This window comes from Solanum dulcamara, chromosome 11 (genome assembly GCF_947179165.1).
Source record: "Solanum dulcamara chromosome 11, daSolDulc1.2, whole genome shotgun sequence".
Classification (NCBI taxonomy): domain Eukaryota; kingdom Viridiplantae; phylum Streptophyta; class Magnoliopsida; order Solanales; family Solanaceae; genus Solanum; species Solanum dulcamara.
This window is the reverse complement of record NC_077247.1, coordinates 56037615-56057300: the sequence shown is the minus strand read 5'-3', so window position 1 is coordinate 56057300 and position 19686 is coordinate 56037615. Positions and strand designations below refer to the sequence as shown.

General features: G+C 35.4%; 1 protein-coding gene and 1 pseudogene across 3 annotated transcripts; both read right to left on the bottom strand.

Annotated features, from left to right (window-relative positions):
• Nucleotides 1-612: 612 nt before the first annotated feature.
• On the bottom strand, nucleotides 613-12381 carry LOC129874220 (probable starch synthase 4, chloroplastic/amyloplastic; annotated as a pseudogene). Its single transcript, XR_008762848.1, has 20 exons — nucleotides 12244-12381; nucleotides 11555-11669; nucleotides 11359-11406; nucleotides 11227-11251; nucleotides 11080-11134; nucleotides 10856-10984; nucleotides 9403-9607; nucleotides 8845-8922; nucleotides 8258-8362; nucleotides 7952-8048; nucleotides 6585-6714; nucleotides 4926-4976; nucleotides 4717-4827; nucleotides 4268-4377; nucleotides 3912-4080; nucleotides 3153-3239; nucleotides 2736-2807; nucleotides 1689-1750; nucleotides 1490-1586; nucleotides 613-1305 (listed from the first exon to the last, which is right to left on the bottom strand). The product of XR_008762848.1 is annotated as a probable starch synthase 4, chloroplastic/amyloplastic (transcript).
• Nucleotides 12199-17763, bottom strand: LOC129874222 (uncharacterized). 2 transcript variants are annotated; one of them, XM_055949477.1, is made up of 11 exons: nucleotides 17466-17763; nucleotides 16368-16510; nucleotides 16069-16150; nucleotides 15748-15977; nucleotides 14999-15116; nucleotides 14602-14679; nucleotides 14378-14501; nucleotides 13801-14276; nucleotides 13503-13630; nucleotides 13020-13106; nucleotides 12199-12613 (listed from the first exon to the last, which is right to left on the bottom strand). In XM_055949477.1, the coding sequence occupies exons 3-11, from the start codon at nucleotides 16087-16089 to the stop codon at nucleotides 12502-12504; spliced, it is 1374 nt and encodes a 457-aa protein (XP_055805452.1). In that variant the 5' UTR covers nucleotides 16090-16150; nucleotides 16368-16510; nucleotides 17466-17763; the 3' UTR covers nucleotides 12199-12501. The 2 variants fall into 2 exon arrangements, with proteins under 2 accessions (XP_055805452.1, XP_055805451.1); XM_055949476.1 differs by lacking the exon at nucleotides 16368-16510.
• Nucleotides 17764-19686: the final 1923 nt, after the last annotated feature.

The following is a 19686-nucleotide window of genomic DNA, read 5'->3' as shown; positions in this document are numbered from 1 at the left end:
AATAGATAAGTTATTGATATTTTCAAAAGTTACTTGAGTTGAGCTAAAATTGGCTAAAATACGAGTCATAATTAAACTCATCCAATTCTAAATGCTCTCCATATTTCATATTACTTGATTCATGTTGACTTGATACACCCCTTAGAGAAACTTTTATTAACAGTGTATTTTAGTGAACAAAGCTTATTAATGATATTTTGTAACTCTAACTTTGACTACTACAATTTTATGTTGTTATTTAATACTAAAGATAGAAAGAGGATAACATAATAAAACTCTCTTGATTTTCTTTATTGGACAAGTAAAATAAAGTATTTATTTTTTATATAGGGGCCAAGTAATATGAAACAGACGAATACAATTTGCTATATCTGTTCTTGTATAACCTTTTATTACCTAATAAAACTATTTTTTTTCTTTATTATGATTATATATATAACATATCACATGAAAACAATGTCCTTTTGAAAATATTTTAACAAAATTTTTCCTTGATCAATTTGAACTACATATCAACTCAATTCCCAATGGACTGAATGAGTAAGACTGAGCAAATAAATGAATCAATCTCTTATTCAAACTTGAACGGATTACATTTTCATGGGCTAATTTTATCATATTTACAAATCATTATATGAAATTTTAGTTATATAAACAGAGAAAGATCTGAGTAATATAATATATAAAATATATAGAGCAGTACACCCACAATCTTTAAATCATAAACCTGCCGCTGCCAATATACTCTGTGTTTCAATTTGTCTAACACCATTTTTTTTAGTCCATGCCAAGAAAATGACATATCTCTATATTTGAAAATGAATCTACATATGGTACACATTTCCTATCCATGAGTCGTGCAGTGAATTCTTACCAAATTGACGATATTCACTGTTTCAAAATTTTTATTCACTTAATCAATTTCTCTTTTAGGTGGGGGCAGGAGATGGGTGTCATAGAAGAGGGGGAAGGGGTGTACTTTTTCACATCAATTATTCGTTGAAATTGGCAATGCCCTCACTTGTGTCCGTCCTATTGACTAAACAATTATTACTCTAAAAATAAAATAGGCATTCTACTCATTTTTTTTCCCAAGTTAACAAAAAACCGTCCTCTTATATGTAATAGGCACTCACATGGCATGGACAGAGATATAAATACGTGAATATGTAAAGAAAATCTACTTTACAAGATCTTTATTGCTGTATATGCGGAGATATGAATGTCACAGCACTCTGCATCCCACGAAAAATCCTTTGTCATGGCGTCGACAATCTTCTTGTCCCATTCTGATGGATTGTTCTTCTGTAATAACATCACATAAAGCAAGATTTAAAAGCCTGCTCTTTTAGGGGAAGAAAAGTACTTACCAGAAGCATACAGCTGAAGAACAGTAAAGTTTTCTCATATTTATTAAGTTATTTCGGGTCCATGGGAAAGGGAAGGGGTGAAGAGTCTAGAAATACTTTCACAAGACTCAAGTACGTACAAGTTCATCAATTGCTTGGTTCAGGAGCATATTGGAGAAGGTATCTTTGATACAACGAGAGAATTCTGTGCCCTCAGGATCACGACACACAAAGTGCCTGTAATTTGATGAAAGACAGTTAACCCTCTCAGCAGGCAAGGAAATAACAAACCTTACAAAAAGACATTTTCAGCTTATTTTGCGTTCATTGTTAACTAACCTGAATTTATTGTCAGTACAATCCAGTAGAATAGGCATAGCTCCATATCTCATGGCCTTGAGCTACAGACGTGCATAGAGAAAAACATCAGGATCATTATAATTTCAGGATCTAAGAAAAAGCAGACAGATTAATACTGATTACTCTAAAAGAGAAGCAAATATGATGTCGATTTTTGTGTCACTAATAACGTTCATCAATTAATTGTGGAAAGCAAAAAAAAATGCATGTATCAAGGGCGCTCATGTAATGATAGTAGTTTTCAAAATTTTGAGAACCCTTCTTCACTTGTCCAACAACGCATCATACTGAAGCAAAATGTGTTGCTAATGTCTTCCATAGTGAATTGTAATTCTTCATAATAGAAGGTTACAGTATTTCCCAAGGCAGATATGTACACTACAGTGTTGACACACACCTAGATCAGTGAACCAACATGGTTGCAAGAACATAATCAGCATGTGGATTATTGCAAGATTAATCCCATCGTGTGCCTGGAACAAAGGATCATTCAGATAAACTAGAAGTTGGTAATAAGCCGCCTTAGTATTTAAGGATGTCCAATTCTACTATGGAATGATTAGGTTAGGCTTGTGTTTTTAGCTTTCAGCGTCTCTTTGTAACTTGAAGACAAGGCTTCAGGCTTCCATATCACTCCTATTTACTCCTTTGAATCCTTAGTAAGAAGGTAGGATCCAGCATAAGTCATACCCCCATGGTACATTGTAGTCTCTTTTTTTCTCTTTTAATTAAAAGAGTGTGTTTTTCATATTTCGACATGAGTCCAAAAAAGATTGCAAAAGATAGAATTTTGCGGAAACTACTTAGGTATTTGGAGTACTGTATCATCAAAAGAAGGGCATAGCATGATGTCAGATCGCGCAAGTACTAAATGTGCTAAAGCTTCATCATATTTGTTAAGGAATCTCATGTTTTCATCCTGTGGTATAAAAAGATTCAACAATAATTTTAATTACAAAATCTTGTGTAATTATACCTTGAAATGAAGGTAATCATGTGCCCTCACAAATGAAGGAATGCAATTACCTTGAGTTCCTCCTCAAAATATTCCAACGCCGTATTTAAACCAGGAGGTTGACCCGAGCCCATGAAGACAAACTGCACATCACCAATTGAAATTCTCATTGGTTTAATAAACTCAGAAGACAAATATAACAGATATAAATTTTTTAGAGTATTAGTTTTCCAAATAGAAGTGCAAAACTACCTCAAAAAATCATCAGCAAAGCTATGACATCAAGAGACAGACAGACATAGAACCATGACTTGAGAAAAGCAACAATGACTATGCCTCAGTCCCATACAAATTGGGGTCGTCTATATGAATCCTCAATGACCATGTTTCTCCATTTAAATTCATCTTAGGCCAAAAGTACTACCAAAAATAAGTACTAGAATTAATTTTATTTGAGAAAAGCACGCAAAGGTTATTCAGAGAATGACCTGAACACCTCTCCTTGAAGCCATCCAAATAAGCGTCTTGAGGTTCTCCAGTTCAATATCAGAGATGTCTGAGAAGATGCATCCTACCTGAAGATACATCATTAATAAGCTAAACATATGATGATACATAAGCTGAACGCAATATTAAATTTGAACAACAGCAATAATGTCCTCATCTGGACACACTACAACAGATGGATGCCTTAAAACAAAGCAAGTTATAATCAAGAATCCATAAGGGATTTCAGAGAGAGCAATAGAGGCGCACATCAAATTGCATGTCACCAATCTTCCATGGAATAGTACGTAGGGAAAATTATCAAGAGGAGCCATAACGTTGAGAGAACATAAAAGGCATCCAATAGAGTAAGGGACATACAATTTAGCAGCAAAGCAGACATTTTACTCAGTTTTATTAAGAACACCACTGTTTTCCTTATGGAAAGCACAGCTCAATGTCATTCATACTACATGAAACTAAAATCATCAGTATAAAGTGAAGAAAAAGTTTGTTTTCAATTTTCCACAAACTCCCCCCCCCCCTTCCCCCAGATACTTCGTCCGTCTAACTTCAGTGGTACTTTCTCATATAATAAAATATTCTGTCCCTTGGTTAGTGGCAGCACATCGTTAGGCAGACTGACCTAGAGAATTTCATAAAAAAGAAGCTAAAAGAAGAGATAATCTTTGAGAAATCCCCATCAATATTGTTTGGTTATAAACTTTTGCAGGTAAATCTTCAACCAGAGTAAAACCTACAAGAACAATGGATGCTTTCTCCTGCAACCCTAGATGCTGCTGCAACGAAACTTTGCAGACAGATTTCCCCTTCATATTATCTGCACTGTAGTTTTGTGGAAGAAACTTATCTACTAAAGGATCCCAAGCTGAATTTTCAAATCCAGGAGGAGCAACTACTAACTTGTCCCTACAATCAAGTTGTATTAACAAATGAAATGGAACCCCATAAACACCAGAGGAGAAACAATCCTAAGAGATTACTAATCTATTGCAGCAAGCAAAAGCATCTCTGGATCCTCTATCAAAGAATAAAACTTGCCAAAGAATCAGAAATTCATACTGGTCTTAATTGTAAAATGTTGAAGAACACATACTTGTGTATGGTTAAGGTGGGCTCAAGACCATGACTCGTAGCATGAATTATCTGCCCTTTTGTTTGCATGAATGACATTATAATAATGTCATTGGAGTAAACAACTCCAGCCTGGACGAAGACAAAGGAACAAAATGTTACATGATGCACGCTAAACGAACTCAACTTTGTCTGGAGATAATCCATTGAACGAGGAAACCAAAAGGCAAAAAAAACATGAAAAGTCATATTTATGGGCAAATATAAATGAAAAGCATGGACGGGGGAGTTCATGTTGCCTGCTTTCAAGTTTAAACTCTCTCCAATTACCATGTGCAGTGAAATATGAAGTAGTAATCCCTTCTAATGGAAATACAAATATTCCACTTATGTGACCAAACAGCATCCAGTACTGTGCAGTCAAGCATCCAATGGTGGCGAGCAGTTAAGAGGTCAGAAAGCATCAAATACCTTCAAAACATTGACAAGATGGGACTTGTTGTTAGCTTGCAGACGGTCAAAACAATGTAGTCCGTGAGGATCAAGCCCACATAGGAATAACTTTTCAGGTTGCTCTACACACTGACACATATGACCTTCAGAGATTGTTAAGAGGCTTGGTACATTTCAAAACCCTGCTAACAGTAAAATAGACAATAAACGCATAATTGGGCTCTTGCCTGAGACTCAAAGCTTTGACATGTCAACAGTATCCTGGTACCTCCAAGTCCCTGTACATTTGAGAAGGAAAAAAAGCATCAATTACAATGAAGGAAACTTTAACAGATACATCATCGCCATAGTTTTTGCCTATGAGATACAACAAAAATTGCATCATTCAGAGGAAGCAGGACTAGTTGCCTGAACCGTGTAAGAACAAAATTCAGTTGCATTGTATGTGGAGTAACACATTTTAGTTTACAACCGCAGAAGAAATAGATAACCAGACCCATCAAAATTACCAGCAAAACACTGCAGTTTCTTCGTGTCAATGGCCCAATTGAACAATAAGGTCAACAGGACAGCAAGGAACTAAGCAATCAAATGCAAATGTCCTAAAAAAAGGGGAGGGCTTGGAGTTAAGGATTTAAGGGTCTGTAACAAAGCGTCGTTGAGTAAAGTGGCTATGGAGATTTGGGGTGGAGGTACAACATTTTGGGAGAGAGGTGATGGAAGGGGGTGGAGAACAAATAATGTCACTGTGCCTTATGGGTGTGGATTGTGGAGGAAAATCATGAAGGAATGGGTAGAATTTAGTAACATTATATCATTCAGGAAAGAAGACGGGGGAGAGTTAGTTTCTGGAGACATAAGTGATGTGGGGATAACTTGTTGAAAGATGAATTCTAGAGCATTTACAGGGGTATCATGCCAAAGGGAGTTGACAATCTAGCAAATTCAGGGGATACAAAGTGAAGAGATCTTTTGGAACTTGAGACTCAGAAGGGATTACCACATGATTGAAAGGCGACTGGGTTTCAAAGATTGCTAGCTTTGCTTCATAAGCAAGGCATGCCAATTAATAGCCTCGATGCTTTGAGGTGGGGTTTGGGGAATAACAGAGTGTTCTTTGTTAAATCCTTTTATGAGAATTTTGGTTAGGGAGGACGACGTCTTTCCATTTAATTCGATATAGATATCTAAGGTGCGGAGGAAGGTGTGCTTTTTCACTTGGTTAGCCACTAGAGGAGTGATCTTGACGAAGGAAACTCTAGGAAAACAGAAGGGTTGTTAGCATCAGTTGGTGTTACATGTGCAAGGAGGCGGGTGAGGATATGGATCATATTCTTCTACATTATGGTCTAGCAGTGAGATTATAGTGGAATATATTTAGTTGGTTTGGTATCTCATGGGCAATGCCAAGAACCATAAAAAAGTTGGTGTTCGGCCGGACGAGTGGGAGAAGAGGAGAAAATGCAGGGGCATGGAATGTCGCACTACTGGCATTAATGTTTTGTTTGGAGAGAGAGAAACATGAGAGCTTTTGAAGGGGTAGAGAACTAGAGATGAGTTTACTCGGGTCTCAGTTGAGGAGTAGCGTCTGATCCCTTATTTTCTTTGGTGCACCCATGTAGTTCATTGTTGTATAGAAGATTGTGTGTCATTTTTAGAGAATCATATCCTTTTGTAGGTTCTCTACTTTTTTGATATGCCTCTAGTATACGGCCGATTTGCCTCTTTCATTAATTAAATACATATATACTTAATCCAAAAAAGAAAAATCAATCAAATGGCTCCACGATGAAATGAAACAGAGTGAAGCCAGATCTATCTAACTAATAATAAACATGAAGTAAGAAGTTTATCGCTGTTGAATGCAAATGCTAAGAGAAGTGAACCTGATTTACAAAAACATCCCAAAACAGCGGACCAACAATAGATGTTTCCCAGTTGTGTATATGAAGCACATCCGGCTGTTCTCCTGCTTTAACTATATAATCCAATGAAGCACGAGAGAAGTAGGTGAATCTGTCATAAAATGATAATTCAGAGGAAATAATGAAAATACATGTCACTACTTGACAACTAAAGAATTAAAGTAAACCAAAATTTAAGCCCATGCAGGAAGAGTAGATCACAAAACACCACTAAAGCTCAAATAGAGGTGACTTGGTAACTTCTTCAACCAGCTGGTCGGCTGCATTGCAGAGAGATTGCGGTGGGAAAGAGGGAGGGGGTAGAGGTGTATACAAACACACTGCCCACTAGTTGGTGCTTTTTTCTAATTAAACTATCAGATCTACGGACATAACCTATGTTTGAAGAAACAACCATCCAAACGGTACTAATATCTCAATAACATGGTCTTCAAGTCTTCTATTGCTATACAACATGGACAATTCTGTGATGAACAGAGTATTGCTCAAAGTCATGATACCTTTATTTGCAATTTTTGGCCTCATTTACTCTTACCCTCATATCATAAGGATTAGCCGGAGACCAATTTAAGCAACTTGCCAGGAATTATATCTTGTTGAATAAAGAGAAATTCAGTAGAGATAGTTGAATCTAATCTAAGTTTATCATGATACGGCCCCAACACATCCACCAGTCTAGTCAAACAGAAAAGTATTCAAAAGCTAGTCTTAAGCAATTAGGAGTTTGTTTGGGATAGAAATACGCATTTCGAATTGTTTGTTGACACGGACAAAGTCAGGGAAAACCTCTGAAATTATTTCAATATTGAACCTTGGACATATAAGAGTTCCAGTAAAAAAAACATGTTTTTTGGGGGAGAGATACTATTTCACCAATCGAGTCACAGGTATCTAACAAAAGAAGTTCAACAAAATTTAACAACTTTGCAGAGACAAGTCATTCTCTACTAGACTTCAGACATATACTTCCTAAATCAGTTATAAAGACAAAATATAAGAGCATATTAAGTCTAATACATGCATAAATAAGCGCCTTTATAGTATTTAAAAAAGAAGAAAGAAAAAAGCAAGAAATAAAAGAGAATAGTTGAGCATCAAATGGTAGTCTTTGCAGAGAGAATGGGGAAGTACATATTAATCTATCAATCAAATATGCATCAAACCAAAATCAGCTGGGATAAGCTACCAGAATAATGGGAAAAGCACATAATTATAAGGAAAAAAAAGTTTGAGGAAGCTAAAAGTTTAAGAAGGGGAGACGATAGGAAGTATGAAATTCTTGTCCTACTACATTCAATTGAGAGGTAATCTGAATTGAATTAACAAACCGTTCAAAATCATTTGAGTAGCCATATGTTCTCACAGCTGAAAAATGACGAATAGTAGAGAGGTTCTATGAAAGTCACTCCAATGCCACAGACAACCCTGTATGACAAAGAATGCAAGGTTTACTGTTGTTAGTGTCAGGATAAAGTTTGATATAAACAGATGTAGTTTAGAGACCAACTTATCACAACTGTAAATAATATCCATGTTCTTCCAGTTCCCTGACACACAGCCTCACCCGAGAAAGGGAAATAGATCAAATATTTTTCTTTCTTTTTTTTGAATTTATAACACCTAAGCTTTCTCACCCAGTCCAGATTCTGTTTCCATGTAGTTGACCATTAAAGTATGAATGGAACTCCGTGACAACTTCTCGTAATCCATGAACTTCATTTAAATTTAGGCAAGCATACCTGTATCAAATTTATTCAGCAAATTTTTACCTAATTTAGAACATTTCACGACTCAAACAGAGTAAACATGAAGAGGAAGCAGGCATAAGAATAGTATATGAATGAGAAAGCCACCTATGCATAGACTCACAGTTCACAGAAGCTGATGAGTGCTAAACAAATATATGTCTAGAAAATTGGTATACTGAGATCCAATATGAATACTGGTGTTGGTTCTCCTGGAACTTAACAGAGAGTACCTTTAAGTAACTTATGTAACAAGTTAAACTTGCCTTCTAAAAAAAAGATAATTGAAATATATCTTTTGTTCCTGTAAATAGAGTATATATCCCATCTCTTTTCATCTATATCAAAATCTAAATTGCTTCTTATAACGCCTCTTGAGATGGTGGTTCCAGAAAAGCATATATAAAGAAGTCGCAAGTGCAACCTTTCATCATAAACCAACCAAAAATGAGAGTGGCAAAAATATTCTTGATTACTTGGGTAAGACAACCTCGACCAGATTTCCCTTCCTTTGCAAGATTTCAGTACAAATGTGGATTATGTGGTAACCCGACCTGAACATCAGTATAAAAAGAAGAAGAGATTCAGTCCAGAAAACTCAATTGTAATAAATTATCTAGTACTACTAATGCACACACCTTGGGAGCCTACAGTATATAGCAAACTTCTAACTGACAACATTGGATAGAGGGAAGAGAACAACTGGAGTAAAGGGAAGCTATCAGCGTGCTGCTGTTAAAAGAAAACAAGTTGATTTAAACCATATAGCAGAAGAAAAATTCCAATTCACCTGTGCGACATCTATGTTATATGCTTCAGGCCAGTTTCACCTTTATGATTAAGAAAATTTTAACAGAAGATAGATCACTGGAACTATGTTTAATCCAAAGAGAAAATCAAGCAATAAATATTTGGGTGAAATTGTTAAATAAATACTTATGATTCATAAGTTATGAAGCAATTGAACTTCTGCCAAAAGTTTGATTCTAAAGTCATACCTTCCGAAATTAGTCAAAACATTGTTGAAAACTTACTTTCTACTTTTCTCGGGGAAGTGACGCAGCTCAACCAGAAGCTCGGTATCCTGTTTATGCATTATCTCAGAGAAATAATCACCTATCCTACCTATTGAATCCATGACCAGCCTTCCAAACTCTGATGCCTCCTTGCTGCCAATCAAACTGGTAAGAACCATAGAGTCTATCCTTAGTAGTAACTCAGCGCTGATTGAGAACTTATCTGTTTCATGAAACCAACAATGAGCTCTTGGTTTTATCACCACATGCAAACTCTCCGGGACATGTGCCAAGAATCATCAAATTGACTAGGCGAAGACAAAACGAGAAGATACCAAAATACAAGAAACCGGTAAGTAAATGCATACCAAGTCGAAGACCCTGGCCATTATATCTACAACCTACAGCATGTAACAGGAATCACTTTATACGTCCTAAATGGCATTTAGAAAGTCCTGTTTTTAAACTATCAGACATTAGTCTTCTGTTAAAATGATAACAAGACACAAACTTTTAAAAGTTGGGGAGATACAACATATGATTACATATCCTACATAACCAAAACCTAGCACTTGTAAAGTATCAAAAGATTCTAAAATGTACTTCATTAATTTCATACATTTTCAACATGATTAACCTAAATATTCTTCCTCTTTATCTTTGGTTCACCTTAACCTTAAAATTCTCAATATTGACATTTATCCAATGTATCTTCTAAATCGATGGAAAATTATACTACTTTCTTTGCCAAAAGAGTGGGGTACTAGAATATTTAGTGTCTTACAGTGTCAAGTTGAGGATTTTCTCTCCCTTTTTCTGCCATATAGAAGTGTGAATTCAAGGTTCTTTTTGGGTCATCTATCTTAGGCTAAATGTCGAAGACCAATTTTGGAGGATAATCTCATTGGTCAATTGATGGTTCTACTGAAAGTGAAAATTTTGGGTAATAGATTGACTGAATTTTTCCTTTTGTGGTAATCCCTTTTGATGCACTAAATAGTTTCTCTGACTGCTTAGGTGGGGTTATTTCAGGTACCTTTTTATCTGTTAGCGTTTATCATTGGCTAAGTTGGTAACGTTATTGTGCTTTGAGTTTTATAATTGTCCCAGTTGACTGATATTTCCTGCTCCGCACTACTTTCCTATTCCTATTAGTTGTCATGTTTTTCTTCCCTGCCATTTTTTTCCTTTCCATTACTACTTTGATTTGGTTCACTTGAGGCAAGGATCTTTCGGAAACAGACTCTCTACCTCTAAGAGATAGAAGTAAGATTTGCATACACTCTACCATCCCAAACCCCACATTGTGGGATTTCACTGGATATGTTGTTGTTGTAGTTGAATGGGATTGCCCCTCTTATGGTGGATTTATTTGGCTGTTCATGTGTAGGGTATTGTATTATTCATTAAAGGAAACTCTCTGATAGGTCCTGCAAAAGATAAAAGAAGAATGCAAGAATAGTACCACTACCTTTTCTTATATTAATCAGCTTTGTCCTCTCTAGTTGCTCGATTCGATCAAGCAATGAACTTTTCTCTCTTTTTACTCTATCAAGCTCTTCCATCGCCATGATGCGTTGTTTGTTCAAGTACAAGATATCTAGATAGAAGGCATTCAATAAAACACAATAAGAAGATGTATTACACAGGTACTAAGTAGAGTCGGACGGACAAAGTGCATCAACATTAACTTACTCTGTTGAGCTTCTCCGAAAAGTTTCCAAATGCCACTCCTCATTTGTGGAATATTCTATGATTAAAAAAAAAGATGAAAATTCTGCAGTAGATAAAACACGTAGTAAAGTACGATTGAAGCAACTGAAAGAAAAAACACTGTAGTACCTCATCACTACTCTGGTTTCCCAACCTATGTTGCAAAACAACACAGTATTTTAGTCTCAATAAATGGAAAAAAAATCGTGACACAGAAAAGCTAACTTAGATGGGAGGGGAGAAGGATGGATTCGTGCTCACTCTAACTGCAAAGGTCCACTAGATGAGCCATTATTCTCTGCTTTCTTCCTGAAATAAGTCAACAAGTTTTTTTCCAATTTTCATGCTAGACAAATATTTCTCTGTTATAAACCTATCATAATTTCGCTTACACAAGCAACAATTAAGAGAGGGAAAGAGAATGAGAAGGGAGCAAATGAGTAAAATATAGTATTACCTAACGCAACAAATGAAGGAAGGTCGAAAAGGTTTGCCATAAGCCGGAAAGAAGTTGCTACGCGGAGGTTTGCCGATGGATGAAGTGGAAAGCATCTCCGTCATCATTTGTCCCTCTGTTGTTGTTACAGTAGCGAGGTGGAGATTTTATTAGTTTCTAGCATGATTTGGATCCAATATAGAGTAGCACATGATGTTGAAAATGCCCAAACACTCCTCCTCTCCTCGACGTGGAACCATTTAAATTAGGTTAAATTTGACTATATTTTGGTTAATCATATGCAGCTCGTTTGATTTCACATAACTAGTGTCCATCCAAAGCTTACCACCAGCTCTTTCACATAACTAGTCTCCATCCAGTTTCAGAGTCCAAGTGGATAAGCAACAGTATACTTCAAATACATTACATCCTTCAATTTTTGACAATTTGACACCAAACTATATCTAAACAACAAAATTCAACAGCATATATCTAATCATCATTGGGGCTATGACCTCACAAGTCAAAATCCAACCCATGTCTTTATTAATGCAAAAAAATAGTATAAACAATAAACTAAATGATTTATAATACGTAATTTTTAAAATTCACAAACCAATTTTTGAATTACCCCAAGTGTAAGTACTCCAATCAGCACATGTCAATGACAGAAAATAAAGTAGCAAATAACTCAACAGGTGCTCAAGTACCTGAGAATTTTCTCACAATTGGCTTGGCAAACAGGGGGCATTAAATTATTGCAGCTGCAGAATGCTTTAAAAATTTCTGTTACAACTGCTTGGGAAATGAGCCACAACGCTCAATAGATACAAATCAACTGGTAAATTAAGCGGAGACTCAGATATTCCTGTACAAACTCCCCACAGCCCCCCTTTTACTTGGTGCTAGCCAGGAAAATGTGAAAACCTCTATAGCTCTATCTATCAAAAGGGAAGACATATTTCCCTTCATTGATGGCTCAACTTGCGCTTCTTTGACTGTTTTCTAAACCGCTCCCTCCTTTCTTCTTCTTCTATCTTCCGGAGTTCTTCTTCGTCCTCCTTCTTTGCTATTTTCGCACTGGAGAACAACAAATAAAATGAGGTCAGCATTCCGCGTCCTCCTCTTGCTTGCGCAGGAGACATTTGAAGTACTACCAGAAACACAATAGCAAACAGACAATACATATCCTAGATACCTACTGGGTATGTTTGGTATTTAGGAAAATGTTTTCCACAGAAAATGTTATCATGAAAAACAAAGAGGGTTACTTATTTTCTGGTGTTTGGTAAGTAAACAAATGGAAAAGCCAAAAGGACAGTATTTACTCTGAATTTCTATCCCGTGGATTAAGTGAATGCTATGCTTGAGAGGACAGAGGGAGTGAGATTGCTACCCTAACAGATCCAATGAACTTGGCACTAAGCATGAACAAACAATGCTGAAAATAAGTCTAGGAAAAAATATATGAGACAATGTCACCAACCTTCGTTTTTCTTCCCTCAGTATGTCATCAAAATTAGCCTCCATATCACTAGTATCATCCTCATCTTGATACCTGTTGGGATTATACCTGCAGAAAAAGATGATACTTTCTCAAGCCAACAAAACTGGATGAAAATTCAACATTAAGCATTATCAAAGCTAGCAGCATCTTGCAGTTATCAGAAAATCTTATTTAACTAAATCCGTGACCCCACCTGTGGGATATGTTGTTTAATTTAATTATATCACGTAAAGAACCATAAAACAAGTTTTTATCTAAATCAACTGTATCAGAGAACGTAAATATTTAATGTGATCCATTTACAATAGGAAGTGTATCCACATGTACAAAAAAGTTCTTAAAGTCCATAAAGTTTTCCAGTACAAAAAAGATCCATTTACAAAGGAACCCTTAAATAATGACATATAAATTGATAATATATATATAAGTTTTTCTCAAAAAAGGAATAGGAAGAATAATTACCCAAACATCCTCCTAATCATACTAATAGCTTCTGCTCCATCATCTTCTTCATCATGTCTCATCGGTTTTCTTGCAGGGCGCCTATCTTCCAAAGAACGAGTTGCATTTTTAGGAGGCAGTTGCTTTATCTGTTAAAATCAAAAATCGGGATGAGCATGTCTTCAACACCACTACTACTCCCTGGAACCCCCACACCCAGAAGGACCCAAATCAAAATGAAAGGTAAGTAGGCCTTCATTCTCTGCAGGAGAAGGAAAAGATAAAATGGATAACATGCAAATGAAAATATAGGTAAAACCTGAGAATTAGATGACGGCACTGCCTGTTTCTGCATAATCGGCTTATGTTTGTATGAAGGCTCAGCTTGTTTTGGCATCACCTTTGATTTTCCAGATTGTAGTATTTCCTTTTTCTGTACCAAGGATTGCCTTGGAATAGAAGGTTGCAACTTTGAAGAGGTTGGCTTATGCAAAGCAGGCACAGTGGTCTTTACACCTGGTGTCAAAACCCTCTTGCCGTTTGGACCAGTTAAGATTTTGGGAGGCACCCCCAAAGGCCGGCCAGGCCCACTCCCTTTACTGCTACCCAGTTGTTTCCTGGAATCTAATGCTAGTTGAGTTTGTTTACCAACAGAAACTGATTTCTGAGTCAACAGTTTCGATTGCATTTGACTGTTTCCCGGTATAGGTTTCCGTACTTCACGATCATCTAGCAACTTCCTCCCAGTATTGCTTGAAGATTGCTTGGTGCTTGGTGGTAAAGCTACTCGTGCAGCTTCAATATCACCAAAAAAAATAGAATAAGTTTTCTAAATAAATAGATTACACCCTGAGCCACTAAATATATAGCCAGATCAGCTACGACAGAAAACGTACCAGAATTAGCAGCAGAGGCTTTATGAGGTAGAGAACATTTTGATGTAACAGGAAGTTCGGCATCATCAGATAATAGAAATGAGTAATCTCTTGTACTTTTTAACATCTGAGCCTTTGTTTTTAACTGCAGAAATTCATATGGCAAAAAATAGTTTAAGAAAGGCATCAGCAAATTACAGAGAGGAAATCAGATTACAATCAATTTCCACTAATTAATTCAGTACCCCATTATTGATTTTTGGTGCATTGTTGCTGGTACCAGATTTTGATCCTGTGTGTTTTGATGCAGAGCTCTTATTGTTCTGCAAGAACAGAAATGTAATGTAAAAGATGATGTATGCCACTGACATCAATGGAAAGGAATGTATTTGCCATCAATGCCCATAGGTTCCAACGAAGAAGATGACAACAATTAACCATGCAATAATGGAATATCATAGATTTACAAAAATTTTATAGTGCAAAGGTGGAAGCTAAAGCTGTTGTCATAGTATGTGTAAACTACTAGAGTGGACTTTACTAGTACGGTGATGACGCATTACAAACCTTCAAGAAATATAGAATTTATAAAACTAAAATGAAGCACAGGCATCTTCATATGAATTAAAACTTGATACATACACTGTGGTTTGATTTCATGACTTTTGCTGCCAAATTTGGATTCTCCAATAGCGATTTGCTTTCTTGGATTACTCTTTGAGCAATTACAGGCTGTGAAGGTCCAAAGAAGGAACCATAACTGAAAGTACCGGAAAAGAAACAGGAAGTAAGACCAACACCATAAGCTTCAAAACTAAATCAACTGACTTTATTATATATGTATACCCCCACCAATAAATCTTTAAATGGGTAAGAGATACTTTTGCGTGCAACTAGAAAAACGAGCAGCCCGGTGCATGAAGCTCCAATTATGGGCGGGATCCAGGAAAGGGCCGGACCACAAGGGTCTATTCTACGCAGTCTTACCCTGCATTCTGCAATACTTTTGCAACTATGCCATGAAAACTAGGAAGAATCCGGAAATATTAGAATTATAGTTTTTAGAATCTAGAAATCAGAATTTTTGCAGAAGCCCTATTTATCTTCATTCGTGAACAACTTCAAAAGAAACTACAGCAGAGGGATGACAAGCATATTTTTCAAATAAGTTACAAAAGTAGACACCCAAAAACCCACTTGACATATGGGTTTGAAAAAGCAGCAGAATTCCATGCATGAGACAGAACACATAGCTAATATTCAGAAATTTGCAACAGACTGGGTGGGAGTATATTCATTACACAGAATTGATAGATTCAAAATCAAGGAAAAACACCATATTGACAACAAACAAGGGTGTCCAAAATCTGAAACGCACAAGTGGTACTTACTTGTCCATTGGAAATGCCTTTTTAATTCCACGGGAAAGGCCGTTAGCAGAACCTAATTCTTTCTTCCTCTGCTTCCTGATATCTTCTTTCAGTCGTTGTCTCAGCTCCAGGTACTCCAACAACTCTTCTGGAGGCTGCTGGGTTTCTTCCTCCTCATATTCCTCTTCACCACCCTCATCCTCTTCACCTTCCTCCTCATATTCATCCAAATCTTCATACTCCTCATATACCTGAATGAGCACAATAAAGTTGTCATATCAAAGCAGAAGAAAAAAAATTCAGAAGAATATTGGAGATTTAAATAATAAAAAAATAAATTACATCTCTTTCATATCCGTGCATAGCTGTTCTGGGTCAGCCAATCAAATTCTCAATAACTCACAACCAACAACAATAAGAAGTCCTGAAAAGAGAGAGAGATGAAGTTATGACCATGGAAATCGGCACATAATGGTAGCCATAAAACTTTTTTCCACCATAACATACTACAAGAGAAATTCTAAAACTTGTTACATTTCGACAACCAGTTCACACCAAATTGAGTTGATTTGCGGAAGACAAAAGCAATCAACATCTACCAAAGATCAGATATTGAAACAAATCAGACATAATTATACAACCTTCGAATTGATGGAGAATTTGAACATTTCATAACCTTCTCTTTGTCTCTACTTTTTCTCCTCCTCCTCCACAGAACAAATGAATTATTAATGACACCGAATTTTCCAAAGTTTCTTGGTCCGTGCACAATATATTGGGTATGCTGTTGTTGTAATACAATCGAATCAGGATAGTTCGATGTATTAATTAAATTAATTGGAAATACTCATACACATAAAAGGATTGAATTTCTGACTCTCATCCACGAGAATGCAAAGGACCTTAAGTGACTAAAAAAACTTTTTTTATTGTTAGAACCCTAGTTTTTTATGAAGAATAAGAAGTCCCAAATTGTCGGTAATTAATATCCAAGAAGCCTAAAAATCCAAGATATTTGAATAAATATTACCAGAATCGATCAACAATACCAAAAAACACCAGCGATTCATTCAAGACTCGGTAATTTCGTGAAAAAACTTAGTAGTCGATCTTTTTTTAATTTTTGATTGTTAGAAACCCTAGTTTTTAATGAAGAACAAGAAGAAGTCCCAAATTGTCAGGAATTATTATCCAAGAAGCCTACAAATCCAAGATATTTGAATAAATATTACCAGAATCGATCAAGAATACCGAAAAACACCAGTGATTCATTCAAGACTCGATAATATCGTGAAAAAACTTAGTAATCGATCTTTATTTATTTTTTGATTGTTAGAAACCCTAGTTTTTTAATGAAGAACAAGAAGAAGTCCAAAATTTTCAGGAAATATTATCCAGGAAGCCTACAAATCCAAGATACTTGAATGAATATTACCAGAATCGATCAAGAATACCGAAAAACACCAGTGATTCATTCAAGACTCGATAATTTCGTGAAAAAACTTACTAATCTATCTTTATTTTATTTTTGATTGTTAGAAACCCTAGTTTTTTTAATGAAGAACAAGAAGTCCCAAATTGTCAGTAATTAATATCCAAGTTGCCTACAAATCCAAGATATTTGAAAAAAAATATTACCTGAATCGATCAAGAATACCGAAAAACAACAGTAATCCATTCAAGAATCAACAATTTTCGTGAAAACTTAGTAATGCACTGTCTAAATAGATCTTTCATACCTGAAAACCCTAGCAGATCGAATCAAATCTGACGAAGAATACCGAAAAGGGCATAGATGCGAAGAGCACAAAGCGAAACGGTTATTGATCTGGAAAAAAACGCCACAACGGAAGCGAAAGTAATGATCCGGCTTCGTCGTGAATGGGCAACGGTGAATGATATAGAGCTGGAGGAATGACCCAGAACAAACGGGGCCAAGTGCTATCGTGCGCCGGGCGTATATAGCCCGAACCCGAGTTGGGTTCGGTTTCAACATACTTGGTGGCTTTTCCGTAGAACGGTAGGAGAAAAATGCATACAATAAGGGGTTGCCTTGTATTTATTCTTTCTTTTTCCTTTTTTTTTTTTTTTGGGGGGGGGTGGGGGGGGGGGTAATCAATGTTTCTTTATCTGTAGGTTTCTGTTTATTTTCGTTTTACCCATGGCGCGTAAAAGATATTTGACCAAGTCGTTTTACCCGTGGCGCGTAAAAGATGAGAATGACCTAAAAGAAAGGAAATCACAACAAACCTTAACAACTTTTTTTATTTATTCAGACGGCAAATGCTTATCACTTGAGCACTTTTTTTTTAATCTTCTTATTTTATATGAATATCTAAATATTGATGTAAAAGATCTTCTTTTTTTTTACATTTGACATGAATAAATTAAGATATTGAGCATGTAGTGTGAGAATTTGTCTCAAATTTCATTTTTCCTAAAAATCTCATAAATATCAAAGCATCAAAAATGAAATGGATCAATGAAAGTAATTAGCATCAGTGAATGATGATTATTAAACAATAATCCAAAAATATAACTAGAACTTAGTCATGTTTCATGGTATTCTATTGACAATCATTTTAGAAAGGTTTTGATAAACAAAATTTGAATATACTTTATATTATAAAATAAATTAACTTAACAAAATTATAAGAAAAAGAGATGGTAAGAGAAAGAGAAAGAGTTAAGAGAATTGAGTGTGCATTTATCATTGCATAAAATGAGTTTCTTTTATAATATTGAAAATACTAATCACTACGGTGAAAGTGAATTCGATGGACGTTCACTTTTGACTAACTTTTTCAATACTTTATTAATTATTTACTCTGTAAATATATATTTATCATATGAGATAGTAGAAAATATTATCATAGCTAATAGTATTTAATGAAATACATGAGTTACCTTGAGCAATAGGGATTTATTAGTATCCATTGGCAATAGATATTTATTTCATTAGGTAATTATGAGGCTTAGAAGAAGTAATTGATTTTCTTTTACTTCTTAATGATTAAATATAAGTACAGAAAATAGTATTAGAAGACAGTTTGAATTTTAAAATTATTCGATATAGTTTATGTAGGATTATGACCTGACTTGTCAAAAGTAAAAAAGCCTTTATTGCTCTTGCTTTCTTCATCCTCATTGGTTTTATTGTATCATTATTTTTGCAACACCAACAAAGCAAACCAGTTGACACGATTGAAAATTTGAGGCAATTATCAACACAATTTTTATATGATAACTTTTTACTCTTTATCTTTTTCTATTTTAGATTTGAAATAGGTGTAAAATAAGTTTATTTCAATTTACATAGAAATAAATCAACACATTGAATTTTGCATAAAAATATATTATATCGAGTAGCTTATTATATCTTTTTTGTAGTGTTAAAGATATCTAATACCATATTCCTTCTTTAAGATATCAATATTTGAATAAGCACAATTTATTGTGTGATATTTAATTAAGAAATATTTTCTCTCAATAATTTATTTAATAAAAAAAGGACAGTCCGCTCTCGCTATGCGCAGGGTCCGGGAAAGGACAGTCCGCTCTCGCTATGCGCAGGGTCAGGGAAAGGGTCCGACCACAAGGGTCTATTGTATGCAGCCTTACCTTGCATTTCTGCCATAGACTGTTTTCAAGACTTGAACTCGTGACCTCCTGGTCACATGGCAACAACTTTACCAGTTACTCCAAGGCTCCTCTTCAATAATTTATTTAATCAATGACATAAATTTATAACCAGAAACAAACCTCGATTCTTATGCTGCTACATGAACTTCAATTTAAATAATAAAATTATACCGAAGACATTTGAATGTCATTTCTAGAAAAAATCATTTCAATTTATATATTTTTTTATTTTGCGATGATCTAAATTAATTCTCTCAACAGTCAAATACACCATAGTTAAAGAGGGAGAGAGATGAAGAAAGAGGATAATTTTTTTTA